Raw genomic sequence first — 17,291 nt, 5'->3', positions numbered from 1 at the left:
CTCCTGAATCCCTGGTAACCACTACTTTGTTCTCTATTTCTATAATTTTATCACTTCAGGAATGTTATACGGGACAACTGGATATCCACATGCAAAAGAATGAACCCCGACCCCTACCTTCACACCATATACAAAAATTAACTCAAAATACGTCAAAGACCTAAATGTCAGAGCTAAACTATAAATCTTTAGGGAGAAAACATGAGTAAATCTTTGTGACCTTGGATTAGGCAATGATTTCTTAGATATGACCATATATCCTAAAGCACAAGCAACCTAAGAAATAATTGAAAATTGGATTTCACCAAAATTAAAACCTTTTGGACTTCAAAGGATATCATCAAGCAAGTGAAAAGGCAACCAGCAGAAGAGGAGAAAATATTTGCAGAAGATCTATCTGATAAAGATCTAATATCTAGAATATATACAGAACACAAACTCAACAGTGACACAAAGAAAGAGATAACCAATCAAAATATACGCAATTGGTTTGAACAGACATTTCTCCAAAGAAGCTATACAAATGGCCAATAAGCACATGAAAATACGTTCAGTGTCATTAGCCATTAGGGAAATGCAAATCAAAATCACAATGAAAGGGCTTCCCTGGTGGCTCAGTGGTTGAGAGTCCACCTGCCGATGCAGGGGACGCGGGTTTGTGCCCCGGTCCGGGAGGATCCCACCTGCCGCGGAGCAGCTGGGCCCGTGAGCCATGGCCGCTGAGCCTGCGCGTCCGGAGCCTGTGCTCCGCAACGGGAGAGGCCACAACAGTGAGAAGCCCGCGTACCGCAAAAAAAAAAAAAAATCAGGGCTTCCCTGGTGGCGCAGTGGTTGGGAGTCCGCCTGCCGATGCAGGGGACGCGGGTTCGTGCCCCGGTCTGGGAAGATTCCACATGCCGCGGAGCAGCTGGGCCCGTGAGCCATGGCTGCTGAGCCTGCGCGTCCGGAGCCTGTGCTCCGCAACGGGAGAGGTCACGGCAGTGAGAGGCCCACGTACCGCAAAAAAAAAAAAAAAAAAAAAATCACAATGAGATACCATTTCACACCCACAAGGATGGCTAAAATCAAAACAACGTATAATAACAAGTGTTGGCAAGGACACAGAGAAACCAGAAAGTTTATACCTTGCTGGTGGGAATATGAAATACAAAATGGTGTACAGTTTTCCACCATGGAAAATTGAGGCAGCTCTTCAAAACATTAAAGAGAGTTACCTATGGCTCAACACTCCTAGGTACATACCCGAGAGGAATGAAAACATGTTGACACAAAAATCTGTAAACAAATGTTCACAGCAGCATTATTCATAATAGCCAAAAAAGTAGAAACAAAACAATGTCCACCAACTGATGAATGGATAAACAAGATGTGGCATGTCCCTAAAATACAATATTATTCAGCCATAAAAAGGAATGAAGCAGACTTCCTGGGTGGTCCAGTGGTTAAAACTCTGCGCTTCCACTGCAGGGGGCGTTGGTTCAATCCCTGGTCGGGAAACTAAGATCCCACATGCCGCAACGCAGCCAAAAACAAAAAGGAATAATGAAGCACTGACACATGCTACAATGTGGGTGAGCCTTGAAAACATTATGCCAAACAAAAGAAAGCCAGACACAAAGGACACATATTATATGATTCCATTTATATGAAATGTCCAGAGTCGGAAAAGTGAGAAAGTAGGTTACTGGTTTCCAGGGGTGGGGAGAGAAGGGAAGGGGGAGTGAGTGCTTAATAGGTATAGGGTTTCTTTTGGGGGCAAAAAAGGTCTGGAATTAGATAGTAGTGATGATTGCACAACCTTGTAAATACAGCAAAACCCACTAAATCATACACAGTAAAAAGGTGCATTTTATGGTATGTGAATGATATTTCAGTTTTTAAAAATTCAAATTACATGCAATTTTATGTTACTTAAAGTGAGACCCACATGAAACAGGTGCTAAAACCATTTCAGGATCCTCATCCAGAGGATCTGCTGTCCTTGCAAAGGGAAGAGAGACTCAGTGATGGGCCCCCTTCCACAGGGGCACAAAGGTGAAGAACAAGTCCCACCTTCACAAAGGAAAATCACAGGTTATCATTTTTAAAGTAGCCACTTTAAGAGTTTCACAAATAACATTTATTGACTGTATTCATAATGGAATCCCACCCGCATTCACACAACTCCACTACAACTAAGAATCACCTGATGATAAATAATTTGGATTGACTCTTGGATGTGAATTATATGATCTGAGAAAACGGTGGCTATTACAGACTCTTCCTGATGTGATGGCTTTTGTTAAAGACCTTAAGTATGACTAACATTTGTGTTGATGTTCTTGACAGTAGCTGTTGATTCCAACTTCAAACCTAAACCAACTGGCTAGAAAGCAAAGAGAAAGGCAATTACTAGGAACTGCTCCCCAAACTGAAACCACATTGCCCTTGCAGGGCCTGTTTGGGGAACCTCCGAGGGATGGAGGGTGAAGGAAACCCCACCACAGAGCGGGATGTACGCTTGGTCCCTGAGGAGCCCAGGCAGAAAACAGGGTGCAGCCTTGGCTGGCTCACTTTCCAGCTGTGGGACCTGAGGCGACGCACTCAACCCCCAGAGCCCACTCTCCCTTCTGGAACTCCGAGGAGAATCCCAGCTTTGCAGAACTGTGGAAGGAATCAAATAAAACGAAGGCTACGGCAAGTCCAGCCACAAAGGCAAGTGCTTGACTCATCACTACTCTTCAGGGCTCCCTGTCGGGCAGTTCAGAGCTCACCTGATCTCCTGAGGTCTCTGAAGTTCTAGCAAGTCTCTGCCAGGCCAGCAGATGGGCCAGCAGCCTCTCCTGAGATAGGCTGGGTGTGTGCTTTGGGGGATCTCACAGGGCACCCCACATACACCTCAGGCAGGTAAGATATTTCTCCTAAACAGGTGATTGGTGCCTGACCTCTGCCCTAAGATCCTGGCTCTGAAGCAAACACGTCTTATCAAAGCATTAGCAATTTTCCTTTGGCCCACCTGGACCAACTACTTAACACAGACCATCTACAGACAAGTTTCTTTCTTTGCTCTTCCCAGAGTGGGAACCAGGGAGTCCAACTAAATTTGACATTGAGATGGCAAACACAGACAGAAAGATGAAACTTAAAAAAAAAAAAAAAGAAGGAAATCTCACAATGCTGCCCCACTAAGGTTCACAGATCACGCAAAGCTGACGGACCCCCGCCCGGCCCCTTCCTGGGGGCACTCGCCCTAGAGAAGTTGCAACCCAGGTCCATATAAGCACTTGTACGCAGATGTGCATCACAACATCGTATGTGACCGCAGGGAGTGCCCAATACTAGGAGAGTGGACAAGCAGGATGCTGAGAGAGGAACTTCCACTTCCAGACAAGATGGTGGGACAAAGACAGGGCTACCTTCCCGTCTGAACAACTAGAAAACTGGGCAGAAGACATCTGAAACTGTTTTCAGATACTGGACACTTTCTAGAACATTCCCCTTACAACTGTGTGGAGGAGATAGACAAAAAGCAAACCAGTCAATATATGTAAATTCTAATTGTGCACATTTACATGTTGATATGTATTTGCATATTTACATACCTGTGTGTGTGTGTTTGCACGTATTTACATACACGTGTGATAAAAGAAACAGAAAGAAGGGGGTGGATGGGGGTAATGGTTGGGGAGATGGGTAAACTGGGGCAGCGGAGTTTAGAGATGGAGGAGGAGAGCTTTTTCCAAGAAAACTAAAGCAAACAACCAGGTAAGGGGACACCCTGTCTTGAAACTGAAGTCGCCCTGGAGGCTTCCTGGGTGGTGGTGGGGGACTGAGTGGGGTTCCAGGTGAGAAACACAGGCCTGGGCAAGGACAGTGGGTCCGAGGCCAGAGAAAGGGCTTTTCAATATGGAGCCTTGATGGTTGGGGCTGGGCTGGGGGAGAGGGGAGAGGCAGCAGGTCCCCCGAGGGTGCGATGTGCTCAGACCTCAGAAGGCTGGCTAGTCGAGCTGGCTTAAAATCCACTTCCAACCCCAACACAACAGAAATCTGCAGAAACTGGAACCAATGGTCTTTTGGGGGCAGGGGAATTTGGGAACTTGGGAACAGGGAAGAGGGGAGGAAAGAAAAGTGGGTGGTCCCAAGACACCCCACCTCCCCACCATCAGCCCTGGCCCTGGCGTATCTGGATTGCTCTTCCCTTGCATTTTCTGGAAGAAGATACCTGTGTCAGGTGTGAGCAAGAGTCCAGACAATGGTAACAACATAACAGGAATCACGGCCGTGCTCATCTCTCACCCTCTGCTGAGCAACAACCAAGTTCTCCCACATCCTCAACTCAACTAAACCCTGGGAGTGAGATGAGCCCAAGGCCACCACTGCCCCACCCGCACCTGCTCACCGGAGGGCCACGATGACACTCAGGAGGGCCTGGAGGACGATCAGGAGGCTGAGGCTGAGGGGCAGGAGGGAGGCCGGGAGGCTTGCTGGCTGCCCTGGGGACAGCGGCGCAGCCTGGTGAAGGGCCTGGAGCTGCTGCCACTTGAGGAGACGGCGCCCTTCACCATCACAGATTCTCCAGTGGTTGTACCCAGAGCACACGTCCAGGGGGACTTCTAGGCAGAGAAAAAGAGTCAGGCCTCAGCGGGGTGTGGGGACAGGATGCTCTCAAGTCTGCACCCATGAGAGAGCCCTCTGGAACCCAGGGCAAGGAAACCAGGTGTCCCAACAAGGCAGGTCACAGCCCAGGGGTGTGCCCACTGAGATGAGGAGAGCACTGCTGTTTGTTTGTTTCTAGGGTGATTGCGGGGCCTCGTGGCTGTGTTTTCGGAGTCTTTATCTTTTAGAGCTGCCTACTGAAATATTTATGAATGAAATGATATGGTAGTTAGCTGGGATATGCTCCACATTAATCTTTTTCTTTTTCATTTTTTTCATTTTTTTTTTTTTTTTTGGAGGTGGGGATGGAGTGGGTGAAGCACATATGAAACCACATCTACCAGGAGCTGATCATGGCTATAGAAGAGAGACGGGAACTTGGGCTTTAGTGGAGTATTTGAAATTTCCCGTAATAAGAAGTTAACAACAACCACATCCACAAACTGAATTCAAACATCTCCATCTCCTTGATGCTCTTTAGCTTTTTCAAGACCTGCTTTTGTCACATGTGACCCTCTTGATGTTATATCTCTTATTTACTTTATTACACAATTAATATGTTACTACTATAAAATGTACACTCTAATTATACTAATATAAAATGCGCTCAATATAAAGTATATTTTCCTTATAAAAAATTCTACCACAAAAGCATAAAGAGGAAAAGCACATGAGCCCTCTATTTACAAGGAAAATACAAGATCAGAAACACAGATTTTCTCTTTAAAATGGAAATCAGCTGGATTTGAGGCCAAGGGAACCATCCCATATTTTTAATCACTCTGTACAAAGCTCAGCTCAAGGAAAGAAGGATCCCTATCTTCCTGGCAGCAGTGAGACTCGCTCTCTCACTCCTGTCCTATGAACACCTTCTGGCTTGAATGGGTTTGAGGCTTGAAACATTAACATAAATCACCTGAACTATAAAACAATGGCTGGAGTAAAAATTAATACTAGTTTTTAACAACGTATCAGTGGATGCATTATTCAACAATAAACTGACTGAACTTTTAGACTTTCTTAAAGATGCAGAGTGTTCAAAGCCAAAAACAACCAATAAAAATAAGCCCATAAATCGGTGATTATAGGGTGAGAAGAGTACTTTCTCAGGTGGTTCTCGTTCTCCTGCCTGTTTTTTGTTTTTTCGTTTTTGTTTGTTTTTTGTTTTTGATAAAGTGATTTCTGGCTCTTCCACCTGAAGCTTGAGGCAACGTATTGCTACCTGTTTTGCTCATCATGCACCCCACCAAGAGCCTCTCTTTGCTGGGCCTGACCTGCCCCCTTCCCCACCCACAGGGGTTACCTGTGACTGTCAGCTGAGACAAATGATAACAGCCTTCACCTAAGCACCATCAGAGCTTTCATTTTTAAAACTGACATTAATGGAGTCCTATTGCCTGGGCTACAATGACTTCTTTTCCTACACTGCAATGTGCGTGGGAGTCCATTTCATCATCCCTAACAGTTGCGAACTCTAGGCAGCTGGTGCCACATTTCAAATGCACCCCCATTCATGTCCATCCTCCAACTGAGAGACACTTAGGTTGCTTCCAGTTTTTTGCCAAGGAAATCACTGCCGCAGACAGACATGCGTGGAGTGTCTACACGTATTACCCAGATGTGGGCTTGTTGGATTAAAGATTGTGCACGTTATAAAATTTGATCGATACCTCCAAACCTCCCGCCAAAGGCCGTGACAATTCGTGCTCCTCCTAACTGTGCTACTTTTATAATCAAGAAAAAACTAGGTATCTTCTGCATGAAGAGGTAGGCGTGTGGGATAGTGGCTGCTCGTTTCCCAAGCACTCTCCCCCTTAGCTGAGTGCCCCTGGGCGGGCCTCTCAAATCACCTGCACATCACAGGAACCCCATGTCAGACATCCAACCTCTCGGTACCCGTCTAGTCCCTCCTTCACAGAGTCCATCGAGGGGACTCACTATGCCCTCTGGCCCCAGCACGAAAAGGGGAGGGTGTGATCTGAGCCAACAAATCGTCCACTCCTTTGCTCACATGCAATGCAGAGAAAGCACACGTGTCGGCTATCTGCAAGGGAGAGCACCTCCGCTCATTTTAGAGACAAAGAAAGTAAAGGTGCGGGTGGAGACACCACCTCCTGGTGCACCATGACTGAGCATGTGAGTACATGCATACATCATGCCGCAGATATATGGATATGCGAACACACCTTTTCATGACTACACTGCACTGTGAACATATGAACATGCGAGTATGTGCTATGCCTGTCATGAACATATGAACGTATGAATATACTGTATGATGAATATATGCATAAATGTGGTGCCATGAACATATAACGTGTCATGAATATATGAAAGTAGGAATACATCAACATACAAACATATATACTATATCATAAATACATATTTATACACAACACATACATACACATACCATATCATGAATTATAGAAGAGTAGAGCTTAAAAAACACTTCAGATACCACCTAACCCCAGGTTGCAAATTGGTTTCTTCCTGAGAGCCAATGTTGATAACTGGTAGAGTCTGAGTCTTCTCTGGGTTCACTGGGAAAACATGGGGGATGATCAGTGATGCCTGGTGAGGGTAGGGGTGGGAGAAGTGGTGTGTGCGCCAGTCTGTGGTCTTCTTTGTGTTACACCCATCTGGGGATGACAGAAGTCTCCCCCACCCCATCATGATGTTCATGAGACCCCCGCCTTCCTTGGGGACAGGGAAGGGATGAGACATGTGAGCAATGAGTTACCTGGGATGCCTTTAAAACTCTGCTGCCTTTTCACCACCTAAGATAAAAGATAAGGATGTGGGCAAGCATTGTCAGCCCCAGTGATCCACCAAGAAGGGGTCCCAGTGATTTGGCCTGGAAACCCCCTGGAAGGGGTCCACGGCCAGCTCAGAATGCAAGTTGTGTTCTCCTTTTAAAAAGCCTCTGGGTCTTAATTCTGGGGCAGTATGCTACTTGATGACAGAAAACCAGCAGCTGGAATGTGGGTGAAGGCAGAAGGAAGCCTCTCACTCCAGAAAAGCTTGCTCAGAAAGCAAGGGAGAGAAGTGGCCCTGGAGCTGAGTTGGGCTGGACCTGGCTGACCATCTCCCACCACAGTTGCTGGCCTGGAACCCAGAGCTGTGGAGGTACCAGACAGAGCCAAAGAGCAAGGACAGACACTCGAGCAGTGGTCCTTCCCCAGCACCCTCCCTCCAGGCCTGCCAGGCTGGGGCTACAAGTGCAGAATGCTCAGACAGGCGGAGAGAGCCGAGGGGGAGAGGAGGCAAGGAGAGGGAGGAGGGGTGGGAAGGAAGAGGGAGGGAGGTGAGGGAGGTGGAGAAGAGGGAAGAGGGAGGAGAAGGCAGGAGAGGAGAAGGGGACAGAAGACATGGCTGGAAAGGTGACTGCTGTCACCTTTGTCACCTTTCTGATGGCACCCTCATCAGAAAGCAGTGCACCCCACCCTTCCCAACACCACCAGGACACCTGGCCTGGGCCTGCCCTGAGTACCACTTGCCTCCTGCACTCTGCTGCCCTAGGCCACAGCTTCCAGAGGGCCCCCAGACATCAATGGAGACCACTGTGGGGAAAGAACCCAGCACCCTTTCCCTCATCTCTGGGTCCCTCCTTAGCCCGCCTCTCACTTTCAGGCCTCGCTGCCATGCGAGCCTCCCTCTTACCTTCTTGTGAGACCTCAGGACCTGGGGCCCCAGTAGGGCATCACAGCCTGATCCCTAGGCAGCGGGAGGCGGCCCCCAGAGTGGTGGCATGGGCAGGGGCATGCCTTGGTGGTTTGGGGTACGTAAAACCAGACCATCTTTTGGATCTAACAGAGGAAGGGAAGAGAAGGTCCAAAGCGGGGTAGAGCCACGCCCCAGACAACCTCAGCCTCGGGGACAGGGCCCTGGAGAGCACCTCTCCTGTGCCCCGCCCACAGCACACCCCAACAGCCCAGCTGAGGGAACAGGTCCCCATTCCATGATATTCCCAGGAGTGGCTGGCACCCTCACGAGCCACCACCTGCATCTCTGCAGTGGGGCATCTGTGTGGTACTGTGGCGGGACACATGGGTGGGAGTTGGGAGGCCTGGCTCTGTCCTGAGCCTGGCAGCCTCCAGGAACAACCCTTAGGCACAACGTTTAGCCTCTCTGAGCCTCAGCATTCTCGGCTAGAGAGAGGGCTCTGCCAGAATCCTGACAACATTGGTCAGAGTCTAAAATGGATAGTCTTTGGTCCAGCAATTGCACTCCTGGGACTGTATCCCAGGAGGACACATGAGCATTTGCTCAAGAACAGTCAGTACAGCACTGGCTGTAGTGACCAAATAGCCTGAATGCCTATAATAAGGGACAATAAATAATGGACGTGGGAACAGAGGGAATGGGTGGCCTTTGGAAAGAATGAGGCAGACCTGTCTGTCCTGACACAGAATGAGCATAGAGACACGATATTAAGTGGGAAATGCAGCACCGTATGCTACCATTTACATTTTTTTAAAAGGTGGCGGGGGGGGGGGGCTTCCCTGGTGGCACAGTGGTTGAGAATCTGCCTGCCAATGCAGGGGATACGGGTTTGAGCCCCGGTCTGGGAAGATCCCACGTGCCGCAAAGCAACTAAGCCCGTGCACTACAACTACTGAGCCTGCGCTCTAGAGCCCACGAGCCACAACTACTGAAGCCCACGTGCCACAACTACTGAAACCGGCGCGCCTAGAGCCCGTGCTCCGCAACAAGAGAAGCCACCGCAATGAGAAGCCCGTGCACCGCAAGAAAGGGTAGCCCCTGCTCGCCGCAACTAGAGAAAGCACGTGTGCAGCAACAAAGACCCAATGCAGTCAAAAATAAATGAATAAAATATAAATAAATTAAAAAGAAACCAATTTTGCTCATGGGGCAAAGCGGCCAGGCCCCAGGGATCAGCCAGTCCCACTTTGCCAGCAAAGAGTCTTGGTTGTGGGGTTGGGGGGGAGAGTCAACCGGGGCTTCTGAGAATGTTTTATACCTGAGAAGAAAGAGAGAGTGGGAGAGTAAGCCTTTGGAAGACTCCGAAAGACTCACTTTCTGCCATGTGTAACACAGTGTAAAACAGACCCGTGGCCACCATCTAAAAACACTAGAAATGACAGCACAAACACTCTGAGTGGAAGGATGAAGAGAATCTGGGACCCTGAAGACATCATAAAGCCAAAAAACCAATCCTAGAAGAACCCTCTCTCTACCAAAGACCCTGGTTGAACCCACTGTGGGTCAGTTTTCTGTTTCTTGCACCTAATACTTCCCTGCTGATGGAACAGGAGCCTGAGGAGCAAGCGGAAAGGGGACTGGATATCCAGGCAGGGGCAAGGTCAAGAAGGACCCCAAGAGTTGTGTCAGGGAGTTTGGTCCATATTCTGAGGGAAATGGGTCTCCACGGGGTAGTGACAGGACCAGATATATGGTTTTAAAAGCTCACCAGCTACAGATCAGAAAATGGACAGTCAGAGTTAGAAAGGATGTAGGCAAGGAGACCAGCTGGGAGGCTGGGCAGTCACCCTGGTGAGATGTGCTGGGCACCTTGACTTCTATATTCCTTCCACCCTTACCCCTGACACCCAGCAACAAAACTCAGTGGGGAGAGTGCTGGAATCCGAGCCAGAGACCTAGATTCTAATCCCTGATCTGCTATGGACTGAGTGGGTGATCTTGGACAAGCCCCCGTCCCTCTCTGGACCTCAGTTTGCCCATCTGCTAAAGGGAGATGATAATACTTACTCTGCCCAACTTTCAAATGATACAATGACCAACAGGAGGGACTGAGGCTATCACCTCTGCCTAGAACAATATGACTTAGTCATCTTGATACACTGACCCCTTTGAGAGTCTATTAAAAAACAAGAAACGAGAGATTCCACATTCTACAATCACTACAGAGTCTACTGATATTAAAAGGGCAATAAGGAAATATTATGAACAACATTATGCCAATAAATTCAACAACACTGATATAATGGACAAAGTCCTTGAAAGGTATAAACTACTAAAGCTCACTCATGAAGAAATAGATAAACTAAATAGCTCTGTATCTACGACAGAAATTACATTTGTACTTGAAAACCTCCCCACAAAGGAAGCTATAGGCCCAGGTGGCTTCACCAGCAAATTCTACCAAACACACAATGAAGAAATAATACCAATCCTACACAAAGTCTTCCTGAAAATGCAAGAATACTTCCCAACTGATTCTACGATGCCAGGATTAATACATCATAATTAAATGGGTTTGAAAGGTTGGTTTAACTTTTGAAAACCAATCAATGTAATTCATCACATTAACAAACCCTTAAAGGAAAACTATAAAACGACTTCAATAGACACAGGCAAAATCCAACGCTCATTTCTGTAAAAGCTCTCAGCAAACTAGCAATAGAAGGGACCTTCCTCAGCCTGATAAAGGGCATCCAAACCCACAGCTAACATCATACTTAATGGTGAAAACTCAAACGTATCCTCTAAGATCAGGGGAAAAAAAGGATGTCTGTCTTCCCCACTCCACTTCAATAGTTTACTAGAAGTTCTATCGTGTATCAGACAAGAAAAATAAATAAAAGGCATACAGATTGGAAAGGAAGAAATAAAACCATCTCAATCTGGAAATAACATAATCTTCCATGCAGAAATTCTGATGGAATCTACAAAAACAGCTACCAGAATGAGTTTAACAATATTGTGGGATACAAGATCAAAATACAAAAATAAATGGTATTTCTAAATATTAGCAATGGGCAAACATAAACTGACTTTTAAGAACAATGTCATCAAAAATATGAAATACTTATAAATAAAACTGACAAAAGATGTGCAAGACCTGTACACTAAGAACTGCAGAATACTGCTGAGAAATATTAAAGAAACCTAAATAAATATAGAAATTACCATGTTCATGGATCAGAAGACTCAATATGGCTAAGAAGACAATTTCTTCAAACTGATCTACAGACAATCCCAATCAAAATCCCAGTAGGACATTTTTGTAAAAAATTGACAAACTGATTCTAAAATTCAAGTGGAAATGCCAAGAGCCTACAATAACCAACTGTGAAAAAGAAAAACAATGTTGGAGAGCTAACACTACCTGATTTCCAGACTTTTTATAATTATAAAGCCACAGTAATCAAGTTAGTGTAGTACTGGTATGAGGATAGACAATCAGATCAGCGAACAGAATACCGCAACAGAAACAGACCCACGTGTATATGGACAATTGGTTTTTGACAAAGGTGTAAAGGCAAGTCAGTGGAGAAAGGATGAGCTTTATGATACGTGGTATTAGAACAACTGGACATCCATGTACAAAAAATGAACTTCAGTCCATACCTCATGCCATATACAAAAACTGACTTAAAATGGACCACAGACCTAAATATAAACAGTAAACTATAAAAATTCGAGAAGAAGGCATAGAAGAAACCTTTCTGACCTTGGGTTGGCAAAGCTTTCTTAGAAATGCATAGAAAGCATGATCCATTGTTGTGCTGGGGACAGGCACACCTAAACAAGATCCAGGAAAGATTAAATTGATAAATTGGACTTCATCAAAATTTAAAACTTCTGCCCTTTGAAAGATAGTGATAAGAGGATTAAAAGACAAGCCAAAGAAGTGGAAAAAAACACTTGCAAATTAAATATCTGGTAAAGAACTTGTATTCAGATATATAAAAAACTCTCAAAACTCACTAATCTAAAAAAAGCAACCCAAGTTTTTTAAAGGGGCAAAAAAGACATATCAAGTAAGATATGCAGATGGCAAAAATATATGACGAGATGCTCAACATCATGAGTCACTGTGGAAATACAAGTTAAAACCTCAATGAGAGGGAATTCCCTGGTGGTCCAGTGGTGGGGACTCCGCGTTTTCACTGCCAAGGGTATGGGTTCAATCCCTGATCGGGGAACTGAGACCCCGCAAGCTGTGCGGCCAAAAAAAAACACACACACACAATGAGATACACACCTATTAAGATGGCCAAAATTTAAGACTGACCAAACCAAGTGTTAGTGAAGATGTGAAGGAACCGGAACTTTATACATTGTTGGAGAGACTGTGAAATGGTACAACCACTTTGGAATACAGTTGACAGTTTCTTAAAAAGTTAAACAGATACCTACCATATGATGCAGCAATGCCTTTCCTAGGTACTTGCCCAAGAAAAAACTAGGTACTTGTACAAGAAAAATGAAGGCATGTTCACACAAAGACTTGTACACAAATGTTCACAGCAGTTTTATTTGTTGGACAAAACAGAAAAAGCTGGAAATGATCCACACACCCTTCACTGGATGAATGGATAAACTGTGGTCTATCCGTATAACGATACTACTCAGCAGTAAAAAGTAATGAACTATCAATGCACGCAACCACGTGGATGAATCTGAAAAATAATTATGCTGAGTAAAAGAAGCCAGACAAAAAGAGTACATACTAGATGATTCCATTTATATAGTGTGAGTTGGTGGACAGTGGTGAGCATAGCTGCCTTCCATTTATATAACATTCAAGGAAATGCAAATGAATCTCTAGTGACAGAAACAGACCCACGGTAGCCTGAGGAAGAGAGGGTTGAGTGGAATTTCAAAAGGGCACAAGGAAACCTTTTAGGGTTGTGCACATGTACCTCACTACTCCATTTTATACAAGGGACTTGAGCACCCTGGATTTTGATATCCACAGGGGTCCTGGAACCAATCCCCTTTGAATGCCTAGAGATGACTGTACATCGTCACAATTGTAGAGGTGGTTTCACAGATGTGTGCATATGTCACGATTTATCAAACACTACATTTTACGTATGTGCCATTTATCATATGCCAATTGTATCTCCATAAATCTGAACCCTTGATTCAAGTCACCTACCTGCTTTCGGGGTCTCAAGGACAGAGGGACCCAGTAAGGCAGCACTGCCTCAGCCCTGCGCACCGGCAGGCGGCCCCCAAATTTGGCCTGACACTCACAGCAGATGGGCTCTCGGTGAACAGAGCTGGGGACAGGGCACATCTGAACAAGAGGCAGAAAAAAGAGAATTGAATGTGATGCTGCGTTAGTGATGTGAGCCAAGGTACTCTCTGAAAGAGTAAATCCATGCTCAGAGGGAGCAAGGTCAAGACAGGGCATCCAGGGGCAGGCGCAGGGACAGGAGCCTCAGCTCCCGAAGCTCACAAAGAGGCAGGCTATCTCGGCCTGCCCTGAGGCCCTCCAAAGTCACTTAGAGGGGGACCACCAGAGCCTGCAGACCAGGTATGCTGGGATGTGCAACCACTTACAGCCACATTACCATGAGCAAGTCTTGGATTTCCCCCCTAAAAATGGGGAAGTACAACCAACCCTAGCGGGGTTGGGGGGGAATGATTGCTCTTTTTGTGGTAATCCGTGTCAATCTGCACACAGTGCTTTATGTTTGCAAAGGCTTCCACAACCATCCCATGTGACCCCACCACACCCACAGGCAGGAGCAGAGGAAAAGTCATCCTCTCCAGGGGCAGATGGAGCTGATGCCCAGAGCAGATACTTTAAGGGGCAACATTGGTTCTCCCAGGCCTCCTGAATCCCTGTCATGAAGAATTGAGCGGTGGGGGAGGCAGTGGGTGACCCTACATAGAGATTTGGGGGCTTGCATGGTCCCTGAAACCACGGACTCCCCTGACACACCCTCTCGTGAGATGCTGCTTCTGGACCCACATTCTCTGCTCTCCCCACCCCACAGGGGCGTGTCAGAGTTGGGGCAAAGTAGTTGAGATTTGCTTTCCTTACCGAATGATCTATGGAACACACTTCTTCCCCAAAAGTTTGAAATGTGCTTCTTTCCCTAGAAAAGAACAGGAAGGCTTAGAAAGTTCTGAGCTTTGTGTAAATTGGGAGCAGGAGTACTAGGGTGAGGGCCTGGGCCAGCTTGGCCCATACCATTAAACCCCAGGAGTGGAAGGGGTTATCATTCTGAGCCTAAGAGGGTGCAGGGGGTGACAATAGAAGCAGGTATGTGCACACTCACATGCTAAGGTCTGGGGGTTCCCAGATGTCAAGCTATTGTGGAATCCTACATCCCCAAACCTATGTGCTCCAGGCACACTAGAGCTAAACCCGTGCTAGGCCCTTTGGGAAAGACAGGAACATTCCAACCTGGTGAGAATTTTCCAGGACGTGGAGCTGCCAACCACAACACATATGATGCTTTAACAGACACCCTGAGCATACTTGGAATACTGAAGGACAATATCGTCAAAGCTCTACATCTAAGGAAATTCCTTGCAGTATAAAAACCTGGGTGCTTTGTCTCTGGGACGACAAAGCATTTGGGGCTGCATAGACTCTGTTACTCTTCCCATTCTCCCCAAAACAAGTTGCTAGAATGTTGGCCACTGTATGGAGAGTGTCCAGTGGGCATAAAGCCAACACAAAGCAAAGACCAGCTTCCCTGAGAGCGATGTGTAACATGGAAATGGTAAACGTGAGACCATCATCGTAATCACCATTATTGCTATCTCACTACAGCAATAGCTTCAGGTCACTGAGCTCAACTGCCCCAGCTGATCCCTGACAACACAGGATGTGGGACGCTGCCCTGCACAGCACCCAGGCCCCCAAACGCTCATGACAGCACTGCTGTTTCCTTGCGGCGGGCCGCAACCCCAGCCAAGAAGGTGAAGCCAGCTAGTTTCAGAGGCTGCCTCAGAATTGTATTATAACCCAAGTCAACCCAATGAAACCCATTCTGGGACTTTGTTAAAATTACTGGGAAAGGGAATGTCCTTTTCTGTTGAGGCCGTAAGCCTCCGGACGTCTTGGTGGGCATTTTGCCTCCAGGAGGGGAAGAAAGCAAAGCCGAAGATGGAGACAAACAGTGCTTGACCACCGTCCCTGAGCATGTGGACACATCCATTCCTGACGACTTACTCCTGACAACCTCAGGTGAAACGCTGAATTGCCCTTCCGGGCTTACATGATGTAGGTATGGCGTCTGTCCTGCCTACCTGGTACAAGCTTCGATGGGACAGGGTGATTTCGGGGTGCTGGGGCTTCCCCGGGTGACTCGGGGTCCGGCTTCCCTCAGGTGACTCGGGTGCCGGGTTCCCCGGGTGACTCGGGGTCCGGCTTCCCTCAGGTGACTCGGGGTCCGGCTTCCCCAGGTGACTCGGGGTCCGGGCTCCCCGGGTGACTCGGGGTTAGGCTTCCTCAGGTGACTCGGGGTCCGGCTTCCCCGGGTGACTCGGGGTCCGGTTTCCCTCAGGTGACTCGGGGTCCGGGTTCCCCGGGTGACTCGGGGTCCGGCTTCCCTCAGGTGACTCGGGGTCCGGGTTCCCCGGGTGACTCGGGGTCCGGCTTCCCCGGGTGACTCGGGGTCCGGCTTCCCTCAGGTGACTCGGGTGCCGGGTTCCCTCAGGTGACTCGGGGTCCGGCTTCCCTCAGGTGACTCGGGGTCCAGGTTCCCCGGGTGACTCGGGTGCCGGGCCCCCAGGTGTGGAGTGGTGGCCCAGAGTTTAGGACTGAGGGGTCACTTGCCTGTCATGACGCGCTCGGGGTGAGTGCGCGCTGACAGACCGAACGGACACCCGAGGGCTCCCGGAAGCGCCCGCCGCGACTCTAAGTCGTGGAGAGGGAGGTGACGAAGCTCATGATAACGGCGGTGACGAAAGCGGGGACTGGCCCAGGCGTGTCACTCCTCCCTCAGACCGTCCGCCTCTCCGCGCCCTGTCCCTCCCCGGGGCCTCCTCCGACCCCCAAGGTCCCTCCTCTTCCGCCACCCCCGCCCCTCAGAGGCCAGGCTCTTCCGGCGACGGCCCTCTGCGCACGCCGCTGACTGGCCCTCATTCAGCCAATCAGACGCTACCTTCTAGGCACTTACCTGGCAGCTGATTGGGCCCTGGCGCCACGGGCCTCGGGGTCAGCAGGGCGAGGTCGGCGGGGCGGGGCGGGGCTCCGCTCGGGGACTGAGCGGAGGTCGGGCCGGCGCGGTTGACCGCGTGTCGGTTGTGGCCCTGGCCTGGATGGGCGTCGGCCCCGGAAGAACCACCCCCTCACTCCCGGGAATGCCCACTCACCATTTCCGAAGGACGGGCGTGCGGGGCCGCGGGGCACACTAGCCGGGGTCTCTGTCCCCTGGAAGGAGAGAAAGAGGTGGGACCCGCCCCCCGAGGCCGCAGGGGCGCGGTGCCGGCCCAGGGCCTATTCCGGATACCGGGGAGCATCTCGGTAGGAGTGTGTCCCACGCAGGACCCGGGACGTACTTGTAGTTGAAGTCGTTGTTTCTCTGACACTCAGATTTAACCGGGCGCCCCGCAAGTCACTGGCTGAATCGGGCTCAAATTGTGACTTTAGAGAATGTGTGTTTCTTAAGCAACCTGGGGGTTCGAAGGCCGTGGAATTCAAAACAACTGACATCCAGAGATGCCGTGCGGTTCTGAACTCTCGGCCCGTTTCTGTACCCGTTGATCTCTCCTTCCTCCCCCTCGCACGTGTGCGCTCTGGGCAGTTTCCGAAATGAAGACACGATGCTTGTCTTCACATTTTAGTAAAATTGAATGTTTTCTGCCTCTCTGTGATCTTTATCACAAGATCAGATTTGTATTTCTTGGAAGCATGGGAGTTCCCTGCTGACCTAGTGGTTAGGATTCCGAGCTTTCAATGCCTTGGCCCGGCTTCAATC

General features: G+C 48.4%; 1 protein-coding gene across 1 annotated transcript in view; it reads right to left on the bottom strand.

The window, feature by feature from the left end:
• Positions 1-16,376, bottom strand: part of C20H16orf95 (chromosome 20 C16orf95 homolog) — a 45,420-nt gene extending 29,044 nt beyond the window's left edge. The window contains 7 exon segments of the mRNA XM_049704098.1: positions 4,379-4,589; positions 7,379-7,415; positions 8,299-8,327; positions 8,330-8,444; positions 13,508-13,648; positions 14,402-14,456; positions 16,148-16,376. Coding sequence (XP_049560055.1) covers positions 4,379-4,589; positions 7,379-7,415; positions 8,299-8,327; positions 8,330-8,444; positions 13,508-13,648 — 533 coding nt within the window. The 5' untranslated portion in view covers positions 14,402-14,456; positions 16,148-16,376.
• Between the last annotated feature and the right edge of the window lie 915 nt (positions 16,377-17,291).

Source organism: Orcinus orca, chromosome 20, assembly GCF_937001465.1.
Source record: "Orcinus orca chromosome 20, mOrcOrc1.1, whole genome shotgun sequence".
NCBI classification, from domain to species: domain Eukaryota; kingdom Metazoa; phylum Chordata; class Mammalia; order Artiodactyla; family Delphinidae; genus Orcinus; species Orcinus orca.
Note: the sequence above shows the minus strand (reverse complement) of the source record. Positions and strands in the feature narration are given on the sequence as shown.